Source organism: Xenopus laevis, chromosome 2L (genome assembly GCF_017654675.1).
Source record: "Xenopus laevis strain J_2021 chromosome 2L, Xenopus_laevis_v10.1, whole genome shotgun sequence".
In the NCBI taxonomy this organism is placed as follows: Eukaryota; Metazoa; Chordata; class Amphibia; order Anura; family Pipidae; genus Xenopus; species Xenopus laevis.
The window spans coordinates 15,815,902-15,843,217 of NC_054373.1; the positions used below are offsets into that span (position 1 = coordinate 15,815,902).

The 27,316-nt window shown below is 40.7% G+C and overlaps 1 protein-coding gene across 3 annotated transcripts in view; it reads left to right on the forward strand.

Moving 5' to 3' along the window:
* Window positions 1–27,316, forward strand: part of LOC108707425 (glutamate receptor ionotropic, kainate 1) — a 273,351-nt gene that overhangs the window by 87,709 nt on the left and 158,326 nt on the right. For all 3 annotated transcript variants that reach the window (XM_041581583.1, XM_041581582.1, XM_018245436.2), the window contains exon 2: window positions 26,275–26,442. In XM_041581583.1, coding sequence (XP_041437517.1) covers window positions 26,275–26,442 — 168 coding nt within the window. The remainder of the gene's footprint in view (window positions 1–26,274; window positions 26,443–27,316) is intronic.

Consider the following 27,316-nt stretch of genomic DNA (forward strand, 5'->3'; position numbering starts at 1 on the left):
GGGTATGAAGCCCACTGTCCTCATTAGGGGAATTCAACTGACACATTTATCAATGCTTTCCTATGCAGGCATGGGACGTGTCATCCAGAATGCTTGGGACCCGGGCATTCCAAATGAGGGATCCAAATGAGGGATCTTTCCATAATTTGGATCTCTATGCCTTATTTTTACAAAAAAAAACATTTAAACGATAAGGAAAGCCAATGGGATTGTTTTGCTCCTAATAAGGCTCAAGTACAGGTATGGGACCTGTTATCCAGAGTGCTCAGAACCTGGGGTATTCGGGATAAGGGCTTTTCAGTAATTTGGATCTCCATACATTGGGAGGCACATTTATCAAGGGTCGAATTTTGAATTCGGGTGAGCTTTTAAAAACTCCCATAAACTCCCATTCATTTGAAATTCGACCAATAGCAATTTATTAATAAAATCTAATTTTTTTAAACCCGGATGTATGGAATTGACTCGAAACCTCAAATCGAATTTGATTCGAATTTTAAAAACTCGATTCAAGTTTTTTTTCCAAAAAAAATTGAATGTCTGGAACGTTGCAAACAACTCAAAATTGATCCCTGGACGTCTCCCATTGCCTTAAACTGCAATTCGGCAGGTTTTACGTGTCGAATCATCAAATTCAAGTTCTTAAAGGGCCAAAGTATGATAAATCTTCAAAACCGAATTCACTTTTTTTTAAGACTCTAATTGAATTTGAATAACTCTTGTCAAATTTGACAGTTTTGACCATAAAAAATCTTGAAAATTCTAATTTTCAATTCAACCCTTGCTAAATCTGCCCCTTAGTCTACTTAAAAATAATTAAAATATTAAATAATCCCAAAAGAATTTTTTTGCCTTCAATAAGGATCAATTATATCTTGGTTGGGATCAAGTACAAGGTAGAAAGAAAAGATTTATTTTATTATAATGTACTCTATCAGAGATGGCCTTCCTGTAATTCTGAGCTTTTTGGATAATGGGTTTCCAGATAAAGGATCCCATACCTGTACAAGGTTCTGTCTTCTTATTACAGGGATATACTGTAGGAAATCATTTTTTACAATTTGTATTATTTGATTCAAATGGAGTCTATGGGAGATGGCTTTGCCGTAATTCTGAGCTTTCTGGATAATGGTTTTCTGGATAATGGATCCGATACCTGTACAAGGTTCTGTCTTCTTATTACAGGGATATACTATAGGAAATAATTTTTTAAAATTTGAATTATTTGATTAAAATTGAGTCTATGGGAGATGGCCTTTCTGTAATTCAGAGCTTTCTGGATAACGGGTTTCATGATAGCAGATCCCTCACCTGTACTTGTAATCAGGATATGCTTGTTCTTGTAGAATAAGCCTTGATTTGTGCATTAATGTGCTCAGAGTGCTTATACTGTATATGGCACAAGTAGTGATGGGCGAATTTATTCGGCAAGCGTGAATTCGCCCAAAAAAAATGTACGCCGGCGTCCAAATTTTGGCAAAAACGGACGCCGTTTCGCGAATTTTTTGCAGTTTCATGAATTTCGCGAATTTCATTAAGCTTGAATGAATATGCAGCATTTTCAGTTTTCAGAAAGAGAAAAAAATCCATTTTTTTAGGATTGGCTTTTTCAGTAAATTCTAATGTGGGGAAAGTCACAGGGCGGGTTCGGAAGGTCAGATTTTATTGGAAGTCGGACAAAAGGTTAAGTATGAGCTGGAAGAGTAAGTGCTGAAATATGGAGCATGTCAGGTAATGGGATTTGTGTATGAGCTAATACTGAAGGTGCAGCTTAATTCCACTTTCAGAGGATGACTTCACCAACGCAAAATAAACAAATTACACTGTGGATACATTTATAATGCATTTGCCCAGTTATTAATCAATAATCTATGAAATTACATTACCTATTAAATCAAGGCTTCTTGTGCCTTCCATGCTGTAATCATTTGTACTTAGCCATTACCTAACCGAAGCATCAATGGCAAAATTACATCTACGGTTCAAGAGATTTACCCTTTTTATATGGGTATGGGAACTGGGGTTTTCTGGATAAAAGATTTTTCGTAATTTCAATCTTCATACTTTGTAAACATTTAGGGGCAGATTTATGAAAGGTCGAAGTGAAAATTCGAACTTAAAAAATTCGAATTTAGAGCAAATTTTTGTGTGCTTCGACTAGGGAATAGTCCATTGGAAAATTTGAATATCGAAATTTATCATTTCCTATCTCTTTAAAAATTCAACTTCGACCATTTGCCATCTAAAACCTGCCGAATTGTTGTTTAAGCCTATGGGGGACCTCCTAGAACCTATTTGGAGTCAATTGGTGGACTTTGAAAAATCAAAGTTTTTTTTGGAAAAACGTTAGAATCGAATTCAATCGAATGGGCTATTACTTCAATTCGTATGACTCAAATTTGATTGAAAACGGACCTATTCAATCAAAAATGGACCACAAAAACCCTTCGATTTAATTTCGGTTGGTCTTTTTGAATTTGAATTTCGAAGTTTTTCAAATTCGACCCTTGAAAGATCTGCCCCTCAATAAACCCAATAGGCTGATTTTGCTTCCAGTAAAGAATAATTATCTCTTAGTTGGGATCAAAAACAGCCCACAGTTTTATTATTACAGAGAAAAAGGAAATCATTTTTCAAAATCTGAATTACTTGTTTAAAATGGAGTCTATCGGAGATGGTCTTTCTGTAATTTGGAGCTTTCTGGATAATGAATTTCCGGATAATGATTCTCATACCCGTAGAAAGATACAAGAGCCACTTTAATATGTCATTATTTATGTCATATCCCCCATGCTAATATCCCCCATCTGTCATTTTTCGTATGGCATTAAATCGCCATCTTTATTACCCATTGCATGCAGTTATATGCTGCTCTTGCTATTTTTAGACATTTGCACAATACGTTGGAGTAATTACGCATTTTCGGCAGTGATATCTTGGCACATTGTGCTCGCAATGGAATCGATACGGTATTTAGAAAAATGCACAATGTTGTGGCGAAAATAGATTTGACGTATGATAAAAATTTGCTCTTGAGTAAATATGTCCCTGTATCAGTTTGAGGGGCACATTTACTTTGCTCGAGTGAAGGAATAGAATAAAAAAACTTTGAATTTCGAACTTTTTTTGGCTACTTCGACCATCGAATTGGCTACTTCGACCTACGACTGCGAGCGATTCGAACTAAAAATCGTTCGACTTTTCGTCCATTCGATAGTCGAAGTACTGTCTCTTTAAAAAAAACTTCGGCCCCTATTCGCCACCTAAAACCTACCGAGGTGCAATGTAAGCCTATGGGGAAGGTCCCCATAGGCTTTCCTATGTTTTTTTGGTCGTAGACAAATCGTTCGATCGATGGATTAAAATCGATCGAACTAATTGCGGCAAATCCTTCGACTTCGATATTCGAAGTCAAAGGATTTACATTCGGCAGTCGAATACCGAGGGTTAATTAACCCTCGATATTCGACCATATGTAAATCTGCCCCTTATTGTTGGGAATAAACAGAAATACCATGAAGCAAATAATGAGCTTTTCAGAAATGACATTTTGGTTTTGGTTGTAGGTGACAGTTACCTTTTTCCTGCACTTGCACTAAAGCCACCAGGTTGGCCATAGACAATCAAGGAAATCCTTCTGGTAGGTGCAAGTTGAAAGGCTAAAATTAAGTAAGCTTTATCAGAACGGTCTATATAAATACACCAGTAAACCCTCAAATTAATGCTGCTCTGTCAAAAGAAACACAGCATTTCTTTCTTTTTATTGTGAACACATGGGCTTCTGTATCAGACTTCCTGTTTTCAGCGTAAACTTCCAGAGCAGGGCTTGAGCATGCTCAGTTTGCTCCTCTCCCCCTCCCTCCCCCCATCCCTGCTGTAATCTGAGCTCAGAGCTATAAGTGAGCAGGTAGAGACTCAGGCAGGAAGTGATGTCACACCAAGCTAATATGGCAGCTTCTATCCTAAACAAACAGAGGCAGCATCTAGAGCTGTTTACTCAGGTATGGTAAAGCATTCTGCAGAATAAATATAGCATTTCAGCTCACACTTTTGTGGCTAATCTGTTGTTTTGGAGCTTTCCTTCTCCTTTAATGAGACGACTACACTGAGCTGCCGCATTGCTGTTAATAGCATGGATGGTGTATTGATCCCTGCATTATGATAATTAACCCGCCGTGTTGCTACAAATAATTATTTTGAAAGATAAAAAAAAAAACTGCAGAAACGAAAGAGCTGCAGGACTGTGTTTTCATTGCATGCCGACGTCTGTTATTAGAGAAATCACAACAGAAAATGAGATTGTAGAGAAGCTTTCTAGGAAAAAAAATGTGATTAGTTTGCAGCCCAGTGAATCTCAGCAGCTTTTCTGCTCTCATTGCTTCCAAAAGCCTAGTGGGTTTGTCAGCCATTCGGTGTGGGTTTCATTTCATTATTCCCCTTGAAAGCTGCATTTGGCAGTACAAAATATCTTCTTGTCCCTCCTAGAGATTGATTAGAAATGGGTCCCTTTTGTTTGGGGTAATGTTGCTTTGAATTCCTGGGACTTGGGTCTTTCCAGATAACCTATCTCTCTGAAATTTGGATTTTCAAACTTTAAGGGGCAGATTTATCAAGGGTCGACTTTCGAAGTACAAAAAAACTTCGAAATTCGACCATTGAATTAAAAAACTTTGAATTCAAACATCGAATTCGAAGTTTTTTCAACAAATTTGGCAATCCTGCGGTCGAACGATTCGAACGATTTTAGCGATCAATCAAAGGATTTTCCTTCGACCTCTAAAGACTTAGAAAATGGTTGTACCAGGTCCCCATAGGCTAACATAGCACTTCGGCAGGTGTAATTTGGCGAACTATTGAAGTCAAAGTTTTTTTTAAAGATTATTATCGAATGGTTGGATATCCGAATGATTTTTACTTAGAATCAAAGTCAACGTAAAATCAAAGTCGTAGTATCCTATTCGATGCTCGAAGTATCCATAAAATTACTTAGAATTTCTAATTTTTTTACTTTGAAAATTCCCTCAAATTCACTTCGACCCTTCGAAAATCTGCCCCCTAGTCTACTAGAAAATTAATTAAACATGAAATAAACCCAACAGGCTGGTCTTGCTTCCAATAAGGATTAATTATAGCTTAGTCTGGATCAAGTACAAACTACTGTTTTATTATTACAGAGAAAAAGGAAATCATTTTTTAATTTTGGATTATTTGGATAAAATAGAGTCTATGGGAGACAACCGTTGCATTATTTGGAGCTTTCTGGATAACAGGTTTCCAGATCCCATACCTGTACAATGATATGATAATGCATACAAAATAAATAATGAGATATGGGCACCCTGGGAATTACTAGCTTTGAAAAACTGGACACTTTTACTCCCACAAACAGTAGATCTGATCTGTCTCCTATTGGTTCTTCTCCACCGTAATCCTTTCTTTTTAAAATGCATATTATTTAGAGTAATACTATAAACTTGATCTTAAAGTTGTTACTTTCTATATACAAACCGTTTGTAATATTCTGATGTTTGGTTATAACTACTGACTGTAAAAACATATTTTCATGCTTAAAAAAAAATAAAATAAATATGATTTGTACGAAGCTTCGGTTACTTGTTGGTCATATTCCTGATGTTTGCTGGTCTTGTTCCTTGTTGTTGGGAGGGGCTTCCCTGTCCCAGCTACAAAAGCCGACAATCTTCTTAACTGGCTAAGCAAGAAGAACTGCTACTAAAATCCCAAATTCCAAAAGAGCATTGTCTCTTTATAGGTTACTATTTGTTTCGTCATCAGAAAGGGTAGTCAGTCTGTACATCCGAAGATGGCCTGGTTTGAACCACTTCCAATTATCATTGCTGAATAACACCCAGCAGATTACAATACTGTTATTCTTGGGATAGATAGACACCCGACCCCTCTTCTTCTTTTCCGGATACACATAGGAGCACATTTACTAAAACTAGAATTCATCTCATCGTTTTATGAAAACAAATCTGACAAAAGTCCCTTTCATGATTTTTACTCATTTATTAATAATTTTTCCTCGAAAAAATAAAACGTCATTACAAAAACGAACGTGATTGCACCTTCAAAAAGGTGCAATCATCTTTTCGAAGAGGTGCTCCAGTAATGCAACTCCCAATCTGAGTGAAGCTGCAATCATGCTGGAATTATTTGGGAGGGGAATTGTATTATGGGAAAACATATGGCAATGTGAGCCACTTTGTACACTGTTCTTGTGTTCCTAAATGAGTTCTATAATGCTCTATCAATAAATACAGGCATGGGACCTGTTTTCCTGAGGCTTCCTGGATAAGGGGTCTTTACGTAATTTGGATCTCCATACTGTATGTCTGATAAGAATGTTAAATAAACCCAGTAGGATTGTTTCCTCACCAATAAAGATTTATTATGTCTTAGCTGAAGTCAAGTACTGTACATGGTATTGTTTTGTTGAAAAAGAAATATGTTTTAAAATTTTAAAAATATACAGTATTTGATTAATATGGGGAGTTGTTTACTAAGACCTGAATTTATCTCATGTTTTATTCCGAATGAACCCGATTTTAACTTTTTGTTTTTTTCCCCAAATTTTAGGTTATTTGTCAATATTCCCGATTAAATCGTATTTATCGTACGATTTTTTCGGATTTGCTGTCCGTAAAGTTCAAATTGTTCGGTATTAATCGCACGATGTATTGGCGAAAATTCACAGAACCGCGAAAAGGCGAATTGATTCACCCATCACTAGTTTCTATAAATAGAAATTTAAGGTTTTAATAATGGCAAAGAAAGATTACCACGATTCTCCAGTTTGGTAGGGGGTGAAGAAATATCTTGTGTTCAGCCTATTGACATGGGCTTATCTATTAGAAAACAGTCCCTCATCCCTACGATCCCAGGCACATAAGAGAATTCAAGTAAAGAAGTGCCAGTTCATTCAGGAGATATTAACCCAACTGTACAGGGGTAATGTCCCAACAGGAATCAATGGTGCCATTCGTTTAGACGTGTCACTATCATTTTCAACAGTCAGCCTTGTATGTTATTTCTATCAAGGCAAGACGTCTGTACCAACAGCCTATGATATTAGTGCAACCACACTTCTTGGCCATGGGAGACATATTGGTAATTGTGCTTTAATCTTTATCAGCCCTCAGTATTGATCAGGTCACAGGTAACAAAGATTGCCTTTTAGTGTAGAGCCACCACTCTTTATTATATAAACCCCTTCCCCACCCTTGTGCTTGGGAATTCAGGGGAGAATACTGCCTATAATGACAAGTTGTGTGATAACCTAACCGGCTGCATGAAAGGCTTCAGCTAAGGTGACCTCTTTAATCTTGGTCATTAGCAATCAACAGATCTTGGAAAATTGTTTTTCTCTATGTGCTTGTTTATGAATAAACAGATTTAAGGCTCATCTAGAAATAAGGTATGCGGTTACTCCGTTTTTATACATGGAAATTGGCACTGATTTTTCTACCGAGTGAGGTTTATTTATTTGCTTGTTTTTATTGATTCCTATGAGTCGCAGTTGCCGTCCTGTGGCGCCTCAAACAGATAGTTATATGTCATATTAGATGATTGGGCATCAGTGACATGAAGTGGCCAATATTTAATGAACAATGTAAGAATGATTATTACATGGAGCTGTTTCATGGGCCAAGAATGGTTTATTGGAGAAGAGAACCATTTTGTTTAGGGTCCATCTCCTTAGGGTAATAGCACATAACAGTTTTTTTGGCATTCTGTCTTGGAATGTTTCCCAGGGAAATTTTGCAACAACAACAAAATTCCAAGGATGTGTCTTCCAGACTCATCAGGGTTATGGCTTCAATTATCTCGATACATTGACGTCTGTGTGCCAAGGCAATAACTACCCTGCGTGTTGTATCCACAGTGACTCCTTTTTTTATCTTGGGCATTGATAGAAAGGGGGAATGTCAGGGGTGTTTGAGATACAACATATTTCCTTTCTCCATCTTAACTGTGTTGACATTGACAAATGGACAAACCATCTATGGTTTGTCCATTTGTCAATGTCAACACAGTTATGATTCAGCCTTGAAGGGACTCTTGGGTGCACATTTACTAAAACTCAAATGAATCAAATTTTTTTTTTTCAAAAGCAAATCCAACCAAACCCCCTTCCATGAATTGAACTCATTTATCAGTAATTCTCTTTGAAAAAATCAGAGCGACAAAAGCCACAACAAAATCAAGTGTCAAATCGAATCGTATGATTTGAAAACTCAAATTTTTTAATAGTTGACATGGCATATTTTCAGATTCGGATTTTTAGCAGATTTGGGGTATGTTAAGCTCTAACAATTCAAGTTTTCCCCCTAAAAACCTTGACCAGAAAACATTTTAATAAAGGGGCCCCTTTTTGTGAATTCATGGAGCACTCTTTAAAGACACATGTGGAGTAAGTAATATGCAATGTGAACTCTGAGTATGATTTGATTGTGTGCCAAAAATATTTAGAGTATATTATCATGAGTATAAAAGAAGTACCTTATCATTTAAGGTTTATTTTTAAAAAATTCTGAAAAACCCTCTTTTTGAACATATAAATTTACATCCCCATTTGGTCCTCGGTAAGACATCCGATATCCTATTGGCAAATTTTATTAAAATGCCTGTTTGCTCCAAAAAATGGCGTTGTGTCGATATTTATTCCCTGCTCACCAAATCAATTGTTATAATACAAAAACATTTTGCTACATTGTAACAATTTTGTTTCATAAACAAAATAATAAAACTGCACCCAAGGCGCTTAACAAGTTAATGGTGGTGACCTCTGGCCTAAGCTGTGTGTCAAACGCCATGTTTACTGGAAACAATTCCTCTTCCCAGACACTCTTTTGCGCACCCTAATTCAGCTTTATTGCATTACCGACTTGAACCGAGAGCACTCAATCACTGCACATGCAACATAAAGGAAGGTCAGAATCCGGTTACTCCTATAAGATGTCTAATTCTCTTTTATAAATTGATCTTGTTGTGGAATTGATGCTGCCCTCCTTTTAATTGGGATGGCATGAAACCACATCAGATTCTAGCAGCGGTGGTAGCCATCTATCATTACCTGTAAATAAATGATCCAAACCATGGAGAAGTGAGCCCATTGGTAACACAGCATCGTGCAAGTGGTGTGCTTTGTACAGAACTATAGGTAAAGCACCTTGAACCGAGATAAAATTCTCTGTAACCCCTTCTAATTGAGTCAACAAAAATTGTAATTGAGAAGGTTGTCCATAGTTCCTTGAGTGATCCACCATTGACATGCTCTGAACCATTGTTAAACTACTCCCAAAACAGTTCGTTCCCTGCTTAGCACATTTCCATATTCCTTTTGAAAAAATGATTGATAAATTAAATATAATCCTCATTATATTTGGCTTTTGATGGCTTTTTAGAATTCTACTGATATACTGATGGTTTCAAGGTGAAAAAAGGGTTATGGCAAACATTAACTTAGATGTAAGCCAAAATTATTTGACTTCATATTTGTAAAGACAGAGCTAATAGTTCATGTTAAAGCACTAAAGGGCACATTAACTAGACCCTTTTTGTTGAAAAAAATCCAAAACAGTCGCAAGAAAAGAAGCGCAACTTTAGTATGTGTCAAACTGTGACAAATTCTCCAACTGTCAAAATCATGTAAGGGATATAGGGAATTTCTCTCTCATTCCCATTTCGCTTTGTGAAAAAATCATGAAATTTGGATGTTTTCACAAAAATATCTTGAAATTTGAAGGATTTCACAAAAAAAACGTGAAATTGACGTCGTCTAATTTTCGCGCGAGATTACGAAATTATTGCCGGCGCGAAATGTGGAAATTCGCCGTGAATTTGTGCTAGGCAAAATTTATTCGCCCATCACTAGTAAGGGCAGATGTCCCTTTTACAATCTGAAGATGTTTCTTGCCTTTGTATGCAAAAGCAGAAATAATTCTGGCCGGGGGGGGGGAGTCCAGGGTTGCTTCTAAATTGACCATTTACATAGAATTCCTTAGAGCAGTGATACCCAACCAGTGGCTCATGAGTAACATGTTGCTCACCAACCCCTTGGATGTTGCTCCCAGTGGCCTCAAAGCAGGTGCTTATTTTTGAATTCCAGGCTTGGAGGCAAGTTTTGGTTGTATAAAAACCAGGTGTACTGTCAAACAGAGCCTCCTGTAGGCTGCCAGTCCACATAGGAGCTATGAAATAACCAATCACTGCACTTATCTTGCACTACCCTGGAACATTTTTAATGCTTACATTGCTCCCCAACTATTTTTACATCTGAATTTTGCTCACAGGTAAAAAAGTTTGGGGACCCCTGCCATAGAGACTGAAGCTCAGACACTGGGTTTTAAAAACAGGGCTAAATGTTTCCTGGGTTCCTGACCAGGTATCGCCATCCACTGGTAGAATAACACAACCAAAGTGAAAACATTTCAGGGTGATAATCCTTCCTGCATCAGGTCGAGTGTTACACTGGAAAGAGCTTTAGTGATTGGGAAAGCCACTGCAAATAGTTTAGGTTATTTTAATGTTCAACAAAATAAGTCAAGCACTTTGTAAGGTGCCAGTGCCTTCCTAAAACATTTGACTTCTACCAGGAAAGGAACATTGTCCTAATAATTATTGGTGTCTATCTTGTTTTTGAGGAACTAAGTAGACCTAAACCGTGACAAGAAAATGCACTCTACTCCACAATTCGATCCCCAGAACTAGATGACAGGTGCAAACATAATCCAGCTCCATTACTTGGTAAACCAATTATTGTGTGATTTTCACCACTTTGCTTCTACAAGTGCATTTTTAGATGCAAACCATTCATAGATGAGTCAGTCCTCCTTCTGGCAGCTGCTATATATACTGTTTAATTCACACTGTAACCACACCTGGTTTGGTGTTTATTCTTTCTGCCTAATTTGCATTCTTTTATTACATTTTTACTTTGGTCTTTACACAGATATTGTCCCTTTAAAGGGTTAGGCATTGGAATCCTCAATATTACATTGAACAGGCATTTTTTTCAGTGTTGTATTAATGTATATCCAATGGATGATAAGAGTCAGCACTGATAAGACAAATGTTACACAGTAGTAACCCCATCACAAACATTGCATTGCAGAATAGAGAAACAAAAGGTCATACTGCAGCTAACTCATGTTCGGTAGCAGCTGGGAAATGTCAGGGTGTGAAGCTAAGGTTAGATATCTAACATGCTTCTAGCTTTAGAGAATAGTGGAAAATCTAAAATCTAAAGTGTGATTGTCAATTCAATTTGTTATTGTTATTTACATGGGTGCCTGATAAATGTAAATTAATTGACTTAGAGCCTTACTGTCTACTGTATGAAGGAGTCACATTATTGTGTGGTTAGTCACTAAGCTCAAGTTGAGGTCATTCTATAGCAGCCTCGTGATGAGTATCAAATGGCTTCAACTATGACCCCAACATGTGCTCCATAGCTTTCAGTTGCATGCTTCTAGGGTCCCCAAACTTTTTTTTAGCCATGAGCCACATGGAGATGTAAACAAGAGTTGGTGAGCAACACGTGCTTGAAAATGGATGGTGCAAAATAAGTGCTGATGCCATTTGATAGCCCCTATGTGGACTGGCAGCCTACAGGAGGCTCTGTTTGGCAATACACCTGGTTTTAGTGCAACCAAAACTTGCCGCCAAGCCTGGAATTCAAAATTAAGTCCCTGCTTTGGGGCCACTGGGAGCAACATCCAAGGGCTTGATGAGCAACATGTTGCTCACGAGCCACTAGTTGGGGAATCACTGCTCTAGAACAATAAATGGGCTGTTGAGTGCAGTCATCTTTTTCATTGCCAAAGACCCCCCAAACTTTTCATGTCACATACTGTAGTAGCAGGCTACTCTGTCACATAGAAGCTTCCTCACTAAAGTATAAACAGAAGGTTGACAACTGTCAGGGTGGCTTTATGTCCTGATACCAATGGCCTAGGGCTATCCATGGGACTACCTGATTTACTATGGAGTAGTATTTTCTTTGACAAATGCCAGTAAACAACAAGTAGTGATTAGTATAAATGAAATAATAGATAAAACACAGGCTTGTTTGTTTGTTTTTCTTGGAACAGTGTTGGACTGGCCCATGGGGATATCAGGAAACTCCCGGTGGGCCCAGGTGTCAGTGGTCCCTCATGCTGCTAAACTTTTGGCCTATTTCATGGCCATTCCCTATTTCTATGAGAACAAAGTGGCTAAATAGATGGAATGATAGATTATAGTATGTACAGAATAGAGACTAGGAGAATAGAGGTTGAGTGAGGAGAGGAAGAAAATAGTACTGAGGGTGGGCCCCTGGTCTCAAAACTTTTGGTGGGCCCCTTGTCTAAGGTTTTTTGGTGGGTCCCTGGTGTCCCAGTCCGACACTGTCTTGGAACCATCCTGCTCTAAATAGAACAGTTCCAAACAAAAGTCTATAAGTAGAACTACTAAGTTTTGCCTATTACTGGTTATTATCAGACTGAAGTAGGTCAGTTAACATAAATTATTTTACAGGAACAACAATATAGTGGGTAAATGTTCATCAAGATTCAGTTGACCACAGGGTTATTCCCAAGCTTGGCCTGAACCCTGGTGTTTTCTGCAGCACCGTCTCCCTTGCTAAAATAATTACCTATTAAGCCACATTTGCTCTGATCTAAATGTAAATTTATGTCTACCACTCAGATATGTTATGGACTTGTGTAATGTTTTCTTTACTCACTGTTACTAAATTCCCGGAATATTAAACACATCGTATATTATGCAAAGGCTCCTTTTCAACGCTCACTAGAGTTTCCTTGCAGTTACAAGATGCAAATTATCATGTCCTAAAATATGCAGTGCATATCCCATTTGTTTTATTGCTATCATTTCTATTTCTCAATAAGCCATTCAACCTTCCTTGAGAAGACCAAGTTTTCACTGAGTTCTTTAATGAAAAAAAGGTGTTGCTGATTAATTTGAGCTTCTACTCTTTGGTATTCCATCATTTATAAAGTTTAGGGTTCCCAGACCCCACTTCAGCGTCTTCATTCAGTTTATCCAGCCCATCTACCCTTCTGCACGTTGTTTCATCTCCTGGCTTCTCAGATATCTCCAAGATAAGTTATTTCCTGGGCTGTAATATAATCCTAAGGGCTTTCTTTACACCCACCATCTTCTCTAACTCGCGGACCTTATTTAAAGTTTTGTTCCCATTTTTGCCCACTGCCAGAACCTTAACTGTCTGCAAAACTGATTTGGGCCCAAGTTATCTCAACAAAATTACAGAGCTCATTATTTACCAGAAGAAGCAGCAAATCAGATTACATTACGAATTCTTGATATGGGTTAGTTTAGAAGCCACACTTTCACTGTTGTCTTGATCAGCCAGATCTGGTTATCACATCTTTTCCAAACTGCATGCAAATTAGCTAATTGTAATGTCATTAGTGGACACTCTCAGCAAAACCAATCCTGGTCTCGAGCTTTGTTCTAGCGACCATCACAAGTTTTTTCGTCTTCCTGTGTCTCAGCCACAAATACACCATACAACCATGTATATATAGTAATTGATATGAAACAACAAAAGAAATTGCTACTGTTGAACTCTTCTAGGGCAACCATAATCCAGTGCTGGGTCTAATCTACATTCTTGAGTTGCTAGATACGATAACAAGCCATTAGTTTAATATTTTAGTAATTTAATCAACTAAAAGTAATTTCCTTTTTCTCTGTAATAATAAAACAGTACCTTGTACTTGATCCCAACTAAGCTATAATTAATCCTTATTGGAGTAAAAACAAACCTATTGGGGTTATTTTGGGGATTATTTACTAAACTCTGAATTTATCTCATTATTTTATTAAAAAACTACAAACTCCCATGCCCGATTTGGCCTTATTTAAAAAAAAACAGATACAATCAAGCAAAAACTCGAATCGTCCCATTTCTTCTGGGTTTTTTCCCCAAAACCGTTGCTTTTTTTCGGTGTTTTGCCCATTTTTGGATTCTGGATTTTGCAGCATCGGGGTATAATAAATGTCGATTTTTTTTTTTTAGCTTTTTCTTATATGAAAAATTTTATTGTATTCCCCAAAAAGCCCAACCCGATAAATTTGAGGGTTTGCTAAATAACCCCCTTAATGTTTAAATGATTTTTGAGGTACAGAGATCCAAATCATGGAAAGCCTCCTTATCTGGAAAAGCCCAGGTCCTGAGCATTCTGGATAAAAGGTGCCATACCTGTACTAAATTAAAAAAATAATTTGTTTCCTTGTAGGATTACCATTATCAGCAGATGACTTTTTACACATCTACCAACTGGGTTCTCTGCACAGAACACAACCAACTGCAGATCTTTACATAGAGTCAAGGGAAAGCAATTTGCTCAATATTAGATATTTTCCCCTTATTCCCACCCTGTACATAGCCAGCTAAAGACTGAAGATTTTGTTTACTTTTACCTGCAGCACATATTGTAATAAAATTCCGGTCAAGACACATAATCTGTCAAAACAGGCTTTATAGGCTGTCAGTACTTATGGGAGCTGAAATAACTACCTGATAAAGAACTGGATAGTCTGACAGATGGTAACATTGGCTTGGAGATCAGTCTGACGTTTCCCCCACCACTTATTATGGTGTGACTCTAACCTGAGTGATAAATACAGTGTGACATGGATGGATTTTCATAGACCTGACACAGCTGCACAGTTTAATGCTTCTAAAATCTGTAGGCAGAGGCCTGATAAATCAGTTTGACCAATGGCTATGTAATGAATGCCGATTAATGTCACTCATCACAAGGCTTTTGGAATTTTAAGATAGCATTGGACCATAACAGAACAAATCCCAGTTTCCATTTTTTCAATTAATCAATAACAGTTGCAGAACATACTGTAGATTGCCTCATGCTTGTGTCTGAAGTCTGGTTTATTGATTCCCAAGTTGACATCTACTGTCAACAAACAGAATTTCACTCAACTTATTAAAGCAAACAAATGGAAGGGAACATATGCGTTTGACACATTCTTTGAGAAACAGCGTTTGCCAAGTGTATTCTGTGCACAGACCATACCCTTTTCATAAAGGCTTCCATATTGTTAGTATACACTGTCTTAAAGGGCAAGGAAAGTTATAAATAAAGACGGTGCCAATTTGTTAAGCACCCTCACTGAGCAAAATCACAAACATGGACTTGGGCAGTTTGTTGAGGTTCTTTGTAAGTCAATTGGTACAAGAGACACTTGGGAGCAGAAGGAAAAATTGTGTATCTTGGTCCATTGAAAAGTACTCCAGGCACACCAGCTAGGAGTAATTTGGGGGGGGGGGGTGCTTAAAACCGGCATCCCAATGCTAGTTTATATAATATTCATTGTACTTTAAGAAGGAATCTTCACAGGATATATATATATATATATATATATATATATATATATATATATATATATATATATATATATATATATATATATATATATATATATATATATATATATATACACACACACACACACAACAATCTGATGAGTATCCACACTCCAAGGCTAAATGATCTGTGTGATTGGGGTGCACAGTTATAACTTGTATATACACAAATCCTCAAACCGGCACACCCTTAAAAAATCTTTGACTTTTTATTTTTGATATATTGTCTAAAAGTCCAACAGTTTTGGTCCTCATTAGGACCTTGAGTAAGGTCCTAATGATGACTGAAAGTTGGACTTTTATACAATGTATCAAAAATAAAAAGGCAAAGATTGTCCAAGGTTGTGCCAGTTTGAATATTTGTGTTAATGTGTTTGTGTTGTGTTTGTGTTATATATATATATATATATATATATATATATATATATATATATATATATATATATATATATATATATATATATATATATATATATATAAATGCAATTTTTTTACTTAAGGTATGAACACCCACTATTTGCCAGGTGTAGGCATATTTTGCTGTGGTCTTTGTCCTACTTAAGGCATAATCAGCCAAAATATCTAATTTCCAGTTGGTGTGCTCCACCATTTCTGCAGTGTCCCACCATTAGCTCTACCATTACTGCCAATGATCTCACGCAGTGTGTTGCAACTTCTTTCATGATGGTGTACTATGTGCGTAATGATGTCAATGATACTATCAGGCCCCTCCCTCTGTACTTACAGATCCTTCTTATACACAAAGAGCTGACTAGGGAGAACTCTACTTGAGATCTCAAGATCCAAAAATTCCATCTCCTTCTTGTTTGTCAGAGTAAGGGTGGCCATACATGGGCAGATGAAACTTCGGACATCAGCTTATCTGCCCGTGTAGGGGGCGCTCCGATTGGTCTCCCCCATCGATATCTGACCAATATATCAATCGTGCAGGTTTTTCTTGCAATCGAGTTGATGCAGTCCTCATCTCGTCGGCACCTATTCCCTTCATCTAATCCGATCGTTTGGCCCTAGGGCCGAATGATCGGATTAACCCAATATTGCTCTTCCTTTGGTAGGCATATCAGGTTAAGATCCACTCGTTTTGTGACCTTGCCAAACAAGCAGATCTTATAGTGTATGGCCACCTTAACATTAACCATGGCTGCCACAACTGAAAGATTTTATCCATTTCCATTGCTTTTTCTCTGCTGGTTCTATAATAAAGGTTTACTGTAAGATTAATGTGTGGAGCATTGCTATTTCAGGTAATTAACGAGCAATGGGCGGCATTTGAGAAACAATTGATCACTTGCATTCTAATCACAGTCGTAAGGAGTATGCACCTTCTTGGCAGTACTCATTTCTTATTGCACCATATAGCTTTTGATTAGAAAGGATCACTTTATCATCACCGGATAAGTGCTTGAAAACAGCAAGTGATTGCAGATTGCTCCACTAATAAAAAAAGAGTTTCTTAAGTGCAGTTTTCTTTCTTCTGACCATGGACAAGTAAACTACTAATTCAAGAACCTCCTCCAGCTCAGAATATCAGAGGAAATAATGTAAATGCTGCTGTAAAATATGAGCATATTAGAGTCACAGATGAACATACAGACACAAGGAGGCATTCGGTTATACAGGTCAAGGCACTTTAAGTATCACTCAAATCAAAATGGAAAATGCATACTTTACTAAAAATTAGAAGGCTCCTAGAAAGCACTATGAGGTTCTAACACAATATAAAGGCACCAGAGTCATACAGGTCAGGGAACTGTATATATCACTTGTATTGTAAAGGACAATGGATACTTTACACTAAATTATAGAGGTACTACACGTATAATATGAGACGTGTCATGACTATTTAGAGGCACAAGGTTGTATGGAGATTGCTTTTCAACAAGTTATAGGAATGGCAAGGTCACCACATAATGTGATTCCATATTATAAGAAATAAGACCTACCCTAATTGCTGTTATGTATTATATACTGATATATTTCTACAGCTAGAGATTATAAAGTTGCCAGTATACAGTATTATATGACCAAAAGTATCCAGACACGTCATTAAAAAAACACATGTTCTCATCTGAACCACTCACAGTAAGGGACCTGTTATACAGAATGCTCAGGACCTGGGGTCGAGATCTTTCCGTAATTTGGATCTTCATAAATTAAGTCTACTCGAAAATCATGTCAATATTAAATATTGATAGGCTGGTTTTGCTTCTAATAAGGATTAATTATTAGTTTGGATCAAGTACAAGCTTCTGTTTTATTATTACAGAGAAAAAGGAAATCATTTTTAAAAAATTTAGATTATTTGGATAAAATTGAGTCTATAGAAGATGGCCTTTCGGTAATTTGGGGCTTTCTGGATAACGAATTTCCGGATAACAGATCCCATACCTGTACAAGAATTATTTGTCGGGTGCATAGATGTTTTTCTTGTGTATTATCAACCATGCGTGATAGCATATTTCTGTTGGAATAATGTATAGATTGGCACCATTGGACTCATAAGTGATGACTTGTGATCCACTAACTTGTAGTCAAAATAGAAAGGTTTGGGTTTTGCTGATTTCAGGAGAACTCTTCCAGCCTGAACTAATAATGCTGTCTGTAATGTTTAGTGATGTAGGAGGAGTTGTAGTCTGGCACTGATATCTGGGATTCTTTTTTTTTACATTGTTTGAGCTAAAACTCCAGCTCCAGTGAAACCAAATCCTAAAATGTACAATTACATTATACCCCTAATTTGGTTACTGTCTCTTTAAATAGCAATTAACCCTTGGCAATCCAGGGCCCCGAGTACCTTTTGTGTATGAAAAGTACTGGGAACTGGGATTTACAGTGCAGTGCCTCCACCTACGGAACACTGAGCAGCACACCTCAGGGGATTTCCACTAGGAAAAATAAAAAATACAGTTTGCAATAAAACAAATATAAACTTTATGTAAACTGTATTTAGTAACTGTAAATGCAAATCACACAATATCAATTTACGCTGGGAAACCTGTGTGGATTATCAACCCCTGGCACAGTCTCTTAATGCCACAGTCCCACACTCCACACTGGGTGGATAAATGTAGAATAAATCAGTTCAGTTCAATGTCCCTTCCCCAAGAGCTCTTATGTCCCCAGGTAGCACTACCTGCCCCAAGGTACCTTTCCCTTTGAAAGTAGTAGCAGCTCCCATGTGGCAGGTACATGAGCAAGACCTGTCCTCACCCTGGGGAAACACACAGTGGCCAAAGTATCCACAGGCAGGAGATAGAAACTGGCTCTCCCTGATGCTCAACTACTTTCTCCAGCAGAGCAAAATGCAGCCTTCCCTTCTCCTTCTTCCTGGAACTCCTATTAAGTAGCCATGTCACTCCACAGATCAGATCCTCTCTAGCTGTTGCAGCAAAGATTCCTGTTCCCCTTCCAATCTCTGTGGGAAACCCTGTACATTTGGCTCCAAAAGTCAGGCACTCCCCCTCTCCCAAGGATGCACTTGGGCGCCCAGCCAATCGTATGGCTCTCCAGCCTGTAACTGGTGTCACAGACAGAAAAACAGGGGAAGGATTTGTCTGATCATGAAAACTCATGGACAAGATTCAATTTGAGATGCAATTCAATTCAGAAAAACTTGTGGATTACTTATTGAACTGTGACCTTTATTGGCTACATGTTGGTATTGACTGTAACAAATCTAATGGTTGGATTGGCCCCAGTTTGTTGAAAGATTGAATCTACTGCAAGGGTGTTTGACCCACCTAGAAATTTCAAACGGCCCTGTGAATCATATATTTAATTTTTATTTACATAGTTTGGGCGAGAACCCTGGCTCCACTGAAAGCAAATCCTAATATGTACAATGACATTCTTGACAATTCCATACTTCCTAGCTTGTGGCAAGTTTGGAGAATGAAAAGGCGCTTGTGTCAAAACCGACACATGTCAACGCTATTAGGACACCCATTGACTTTAACACTGGTGGCAAAATTGATGCAAGTGTCAAAATTGACACGGGCGTGAAAATTTACGCGGGCAGGAGAAATTCACCCATCACTAATCCCAACAATGAGACAAACATTGGGCCACATTCAATTCAGTGAGAAAAGTTATCTCATGGTTTATCACACAAAAACACGTGGATAAGATTCAATTTGAGGAGAAAAACTTTTCTCCTAGTTCAATTGCCTTTTTTCCCATAGACTTCAATAGAGTTTTCACATGATAAACAGTAAGATACATTCTTGTGAATTGAATTGCATCTCAAATAGGGATGGGCGAATAAATTCGCCATGGTTAAATTCGCGGCGAATTTCTGCGTTTCGCCGCGGGCGAATTTTTCGCGAAATTGCGGCAAAAATTCGCCTCGCGACTCGTTTCGCCGCGCGTCGAAAATTTCGTCGCGCGACGAGCCGCGACGCCGCTAATGCGCGTCAAAACAAAAAGACGCGCGACAAACTAAACATCACCCACAGCAGCCAATAAGATGTGAGCCATCCCTGAGCCAACCCACTGGCTATATAAGGAGCTGCAGAGGCGGCCATTACTCGTGGCGTTTCTGGTAGAGGTAGAGAGAGCAGGATAGTGAGAGATTTGTGTGTGATTTAGCTAGTGGAGTTTGTGTAGAGAGCTTTTTTTTTTTTCTGAGTCAGTGCAAGTGGAGGTTGTGGATTTCAGTTTACTGTTTTCCCTCTTCTGCTTGCCTGCTCACCACCCAATAGCCCTTTTTAGGGCTAACTGTCTTTGTCTTTGTCTGTGCTGGTGTGTGTACTCCTTGTGGGTGCACACTTCTGCTGAGGGGATTTAGTTGAGGGTTTTATTTTTTTCTCCTTTCCTTCCCCGAAATATCCAAACCCCCCCCTTATATATATATTTTTTTTTTTAAGTTTAGTTGCCCAATATGACGGGCCGTGGGAGAGGGGGGATGGGTGGTGGTGGTGGTGGTGGGAAGAAGGGTGGGATAGGGAGGGGTGGCCGAGGAAGAGGCCGTGGTGCTGGCCGTGGGCATCCAACCCCACAACAGCCATGTGCCATGCCCAGTCTGGGCACTGTAAATCAGTCGCAGCACAAGCTGCCATCAAAGCAGCTGCCATCACAGCAGCAGCTGCAACAACAACAGCAGCAGCTGCAACAACAACAGCAGCAGCTGCAACAACAACAGCAGCAGCAGCTGCAACAACAGCAGCAGCACCCGCAACAACAGCAGCAGCAAATGCCACAGCAGCAGGTGGCTGTGGGTCGCAGCAGCGGGGCAACTGGTCCACGTAGGACTGTGCCCGATTTTTTGCCACTGCTTCGCGACCCATACGGTCGCAGCAGGCAGAGGCAGTGGTAGACTGGCTGACCCAGGCTACCTCATCTGCAGCGGGCACCAGTGAGCGGCAGGAGGTGGCATCACCTGCTAGCTCAGTGTGGGATGACACCCCATCCCTCTTATTTGATCCTGAGGTGGACTTGGGCCCAGACACCCTGGATCTTTTTGATGATCAGGCAGGAATGGGGGGGGCATTCATGTCTGATGAAGAGGAGGAGGTGGTCATTTCACAGCCCACATCAATAGGGGATATTGGGCAGGGTCCCCTTATGGCAGGGCAGCAAGTTGCTGGTGTGGGGTCAGACACCAGCATGCTGGATGTGGGTATTGATGCCATGTATGAGGCAGGGTCTGGTCTGGGGGAGGACGATGACAGGGACAGACCCTGGGAGCCGGCTCCAGAGGATAACAGCAGCAGTTCAGGGGGGGAACTGTTTGTTGTTGATGAGGATGAAGAGCCGGCTCCACCGACCACTGCTAGGGGGGGCAGGCAACAGGGCAGCACTGCGCCTAGGTCCAAAGCCTATGTGCGTACGGGTGGGGACCATCCTCAACCCTCCACAGCAGGCAAGGCAGTGGCCCGCACTTCAGCAGTGTGGGCTTTTTTCACGTGCCAGGCAGAGGACCAGGCAATAGCAGTGTGCCAGCTCTGCCGGCAGAAGGTTCGAAGGGGGCAGGCAGGGTCACATATGGGAACATCAGCTTTAAGTTCCCATATGAAACGTCATCACAGGATGACGTGGGAGCAGCACCAAAGTGGCAGGGCACCGGGTGGCAGTGGTGCTTCCTGTCCACCTCCTCCCATTCCTCAGGGAAGAGGTGCTAGCTCCCCAGACCCTGCAGCAGGTGAAGAGGATTCTGGGGCTCACAGTCGGAGGCAGCCACTGTGTAGCTCAGCCTCTTCTGCAGCCTCCTCCTCCTCAATGCGGCCCCTGTCCCGCCAGGTTTCCCTCCCCCAGTTCCTCAGCCGCAAGACGCCTCTCTCCCCCAGCCACCCCCAAGTGCAGAGGCTTAATGGCTGCCTGGCAAAGCTTCTGGCAGTGCAGCTGCTGCCCTATCAGCTAGTCGAAGCAGCCCCCTTCCGACAGCTGATGGCTTGCGCTGCCCCTAACTGGCGGATCCCCAGCCGCCATTATTTTGCCAGGAAGGCCGTCCCTGCCATCCACCAGCATGTGGTTGAGAATGTGTCCCTGTCGCTGGATCATGCTGTTGGCGGCAGGGTGCACTGCACCACTGACACGTGGACCAGCAGGCATGGGCAGGGGAGGTACATAACCTACACTGCGCACTGGGTCACCCTCATGAGTGCTGGGGAGGGTGCAAGCCGGGGCGCTCCCCTCAGGCTACAGGTGCCTCCCCGTGGGGTACAGGGCAAACCCCACATGTCCACTTCCTCCTCCTCCTCCTCCACTATGGATGAGCCACCCCTGAAGCGTCCCCGCAGCTACGCTTCAGTGCAGCACAGGCGATGTCAGGCTGTGCTGCAACTCCTCTCCCTGGGCGAGAGGAGTCATACTGCACCTGAGCTCATGGCTGCCTTCCAGACTCAGGTGCAGCGGTGGTTCACTCCCCGCCAGCTCCAAGCAGGTAATATTGTTTGCGACAATGGTCGCAACCTGCTGGCCGCCATCCGCCTAGGGCACCTGACCCACATGCCTTGCTTTGCACATGTCCTCAACCTTGTGGTGCAGCGCTTCCTCAAGAGCTACCAAGGGTTGGGTGACATGCTGGAGAAGGTACGTAGGGTATGTGCCCATTTTCGCAGGTCCCCCACCGCCAGCGCGTCTTTGGCACGGATGCAGCGGCAGCATAGTCTGCCACCCCACCGGCTCATCTGTGACCTGCCGACGCGCTGGAATTCCACCCTGCACATGGTGGAGCGCCTCGTAGAGCAGCGCTGGGCGGTCAGCAATTACCTGCTGGAGCACAGTGCCAGGGGTACTCAGGGGGCAGATTTGGGGTACTTTAGTGCAGAGCAGTGGCAGCAAATGAGGCAGCTCTGCCAAGTACTTGCCCCCTTTGAGCAGGCGACACGCTTTGTTAGCAGGGACAATGCGTGTCTTAGCGATGTCATACCCCTGGTGTTCCTCCTCAAGCGCACGTTGGATGGGCTGCTAGAGGAGGGTGACGTGCCTGAGGAGGAGGAGGAGGAGGAGAGTAGGCCCCGTAGGCAGGCAGAGGGGGCTGAGGAGGAGATGGTGCCCGATGAGGAGGATGAGGGAGAGGAGGACTGGGTGCCTGCGCAGCATGGGGAGCAGGGCACATGCCACCCAACCACCCCAGCTATTGTCCGCGGCTGGGAGGGTACAGAGCAGGGGCAGGTCGAGCCAGATGACCTGCTGCATCTGGAGGGCAGTCAAGAAGAGGTTGGTCGGGGGCACCTCTTTTACATGGCTGCCCATATGCAGACTTGCCTCCGAAGCGATCCCCGGGTCTGTTCTATCAAAGACCGGGAGGATTATTGGGTGGCTACTTTGCTTGACCCACGGTACAAGGGAAAGGTGGGGGAGTTCCTTGTACCCAGCCAGAGAGAGAGGAGGATGGGTCAATTGAGGAAGGCTCTGTGCTCAAAATTAGTGGAGGCCTTCCCCCAGTCTGACACTTCTCAGGCCTCCACTACTCCACACACCCAGCAGAGACGGGGGCCTAGCAGCAGCAGCAGCAGCAAGGGCGGAGATCTCATGGGTGTGTGGAAGAGCTTTTTCGAGCCTCAACGGCCAGCAGCAGGCCCAGTCAGCACCCAAAGCCACCACCAGCAGCGGGTGGAGCATATGGTGGCTGACTACATGGGGTCAGTCAGCGTGCAGGATGCCATTCGCCCTGACGATGACCCCATGCATTATTGGGTCTCGAGGCTCGACCAGTGGCCAGAACTGGCACAGTACGCTCTGGAGGTGCTGGCTTGCCCCCCTGCCAGTGTCCTGTCAGAGCGTGTCTTCAGTGCCGCAGGTGGGGTGGTCACTGAGAAGCGGACACGGCTATCCACTGGCAGCGTGGATAAGCTGACATTCATTAAAATGAATGAGGCATGGATAAGCGGGGATATCCAAGTGCCCATTGCAGACAGCAGAGACTAGCCTCCTCTCCTCCTTCTCCTCCATAGATTTATCCTCCTCTCTCCATTGCTGCCCATACTCTCCTCCTCAGTGGTATTGCCCATTCCCCATCTGTCTGCACCTGCTGCCCTTGCTGCTGCTGCTGCTGCTGTAGCCTGCTACTAGCCCTAGTAGTACTGCTGCTGTGCTGCATTGTCTGCAATTTTTTTATGGTGGGGGCCTATCAAAGCTCCTACTGCTATCGTAGATACTACTGCTGCATTGTCGGCAAATTTTTTTAGTAGTTGAGGCCTAACATGGCCTCTAAATATGTTTCTTCGAATACTGCCACATTGTTGGCTAATTTCTTCTGGTTGAGGCCTAACATGGCTTCTAAAAATGTTTCTACGAATACTGCCACATTGTTGGCCTCCACCTGATGAGGCAGCACCGCCTCCACCACCTGTCCAGGCGGCACCACCACCTCACCAGGCGGCACGACCAGTGGACGACCAGGGGCTCAGTGTAGGCACTCAGACAGAGAATGCCTACTACGACCAGACTGAGCTCCTGGTCACCCTAGTCCACCAAGTTAATGCCATGCGGCAGGAGCTGGGAGAGGTTAGGGACATTGTAGACAACCTGCAGAGGGTAGTTGCTCCTCCTCCTCCTCCACTTTAATTTATTTATTGTTTGTTACAGCACCGTTGTGCTATATGTTGTAAATTAAAAAATTTTTTTATATCTCTATATTTTGAGTTCATTTTTCATTTGACTAAACTAATACTCACATGGTACTTGGAATTGTTTGGATTCTAATAACACAACGATGACTATTCTTAATCGGAGTCATTAAAATTACATTACATAGTATTTCAGAATCATTACAATTACATGATGTAAATATAAGGTTCATTCACATAAACATATGGTTTATTCATTTTTATCTGAAATACAAAGCATCCAGATACTATCTGTTCAGATTTATTAGTTGTACTTGTGTTAGTAATCTACTATTAGATATATGAAGTACAGATGGTACTTTTTGGTTAAACAGAGATATAGAGTAGTAGTAGATACCATTACCAGTTGACCAGAGGTAATGTGAAAAAATCCACAAACGTTAAAAGTTTAAGAAACTTGCAAAATGGGAGCCATTTTTTCAAGATAGGAGTCCTCTAACAATGCAGGGCATGTGTGTAGCAGTATACTAAGTGAAACACGCATGTGTATTGGTCTTCCCATGGAGTCCAATCCAATTCAGCACATTCAGACACAAAGCAAAAGATACCATGTTCATTTATCATCACAGACTACAAAGCTTGAAACTAAGGGGAAAATTTTTATTTGTAGGCCCAAAGATGAAAAAAGGTTATACAAACAAAACACCCATAGAAGATGGGCTTCATCAAATTGCACTGCGCGTCAAAAATAACGTCGCGCGTTAAAACTCATACTTGCGTCCGCGACAAAATATTTTTGACGCGCGACAAAATCGGCCCGCGCGACTCGTTTCGCGAATTTTTCGCCGTTTCGCGAATTTCGCTGGAAATTCGCGAATTATTCGGCGAAGCGAAACGCGACAGATTCGCCCATCACTAATCTCAAATTGAATCGTATCCATGAAACCTTTTTCTCATTGAATTGAATCTGGCCCATTATTTCCTAACCTCATTTATTCTCTTGAGACTGAGGGGCAGATTTATCAAAGGTTGAAGTGAATTTTCAAAGCAAAAAACGAGTAATTTTTGGGTACTTGGACCATCGAATAGTCCAACTTCGATTGGAAGTTGAAAAAAACTTCCAAATTCGAATATTGAAATTTATCATGTACTGTCTTTTTAAACTTCAACTTTGACCATTCGCCCCCTAAAATCTGCTGAAGTGCTGTTTTAGCCTATGGGGGACCTCTTAAAACCTATATGGAGGCAATTGGTGGAGTTTGAGAGATTGAAGTTTTTTGGGGGAAATCGATTGTACATTCAAAGTAAGCCGAATATGGACCACTTCAACCCCCAAAAACCTTTGACCTCTATTCGGTTGGTCTTTATGAATTCGAAGTTCGAAGTTTTTTTAACTTCGAACTTCGACCCTTGATAAATATGCCCCTGAATGTAAACAAATGATGACGCTGTTTGGTCAAACAGTTCTAAGGTTAGGGGTTTGTAAAGTACAACTCTGGCCATAGGATGGGTCATTATAGTGGCTTGTATGTCTATGTACAATAAAACTAATTAACAATATTAAATCTTCTGCAAGGTTGGTGGACCCACCTAGAAATTACAAAGAGCACAGTAAATCAAAATATATTCTTTCAATGTTATTTAGTGAAAAAAAGCATTGTTGAACACCTAGATATACTCAATTGATAGTATCACCAAAAGGAATTACAATTCACTGTCTCCACGTAATGCTTTGATTTGGAAAATTATTTCCGAGTATGTTATCTAAAATAACGATATCATCTATCCTTGTTTATCTCTTGACTACAGGAGGAATATTTGAAACAGTGGAAAATGAGCCAATTAATGTTGAAGAATTAGCTTTCAAGTTTGCCGTCACCAACATTAACAGGAACAGAACCTTGATGCCTAACACCACACTCACCTACGATATCCAGAGAATTAACCTCTTTGATAGCTTTGAGGCTTCCAGGAGAGGTAATTGATTCTGCCTTATTACTTATTCTCTTAAATCCAAGTTTGTACTAATGTTGCTTGCCTGATGTTTATCACTTGTGGCTGAAAAATAATACAGTGGATTTTATTTTATCTAGTTGATCAAAAAAAAGCTGGTTATTGCATTTTCAGGCACATTGCCTTATTAAGTCTATATTAAACTGCCTATATATGTGGCATGGGTATCAGGTCTCCCATTCTGGCACATAAATAAGATTTTGGTAAGATTTCCTTAATAACAGTATTTCCAAAATGGCACCTGCCTGCTTGCTGTGATTGTGAATGTCCAAACTGAAGAAAACGAAATATAAATAATTCATATATTGTAAGTAAAGTTACTTTTGCTTGATTAACACAATAGAAAAGAATTTGGAATTATTCCTTAGGTGACTGGTCCCCTCTTATCATACTTTTTTTTTCAAAAAAAAATCAAGCACATTTTTTTAAAGCTAATTATCCAACCCTGGCTGCCCTTAGCCTTAATACAAATATGGAAAATTATTATTTTAAAAATTATCATTAAAAGATATTTCAATCACAAATTTTTACAAAAAAAAAATAATAATAATAATAATCTCCCAGATTGTAGGTGATTTTTTAATTAATTGCAGAAAAAACTAAAAAAAAATGAGGGGCAAAAATGTGCACAACACGAGTGCACCCAGATGGTCGATTAATAATAAATCAGCCCCAAGTGTTGCTGCATGCCGCCTTCATGCTTGTTTTTAATGTTGCTCCCAATTAACGAAAGAGCATTGATGCTCCAGGCACTCAAGTCTTCCTTTTTATTATTAACTTATTATACTCACAGAGATGTCCTACGTGACATAAAAACAACAATGATTATAAAACACTG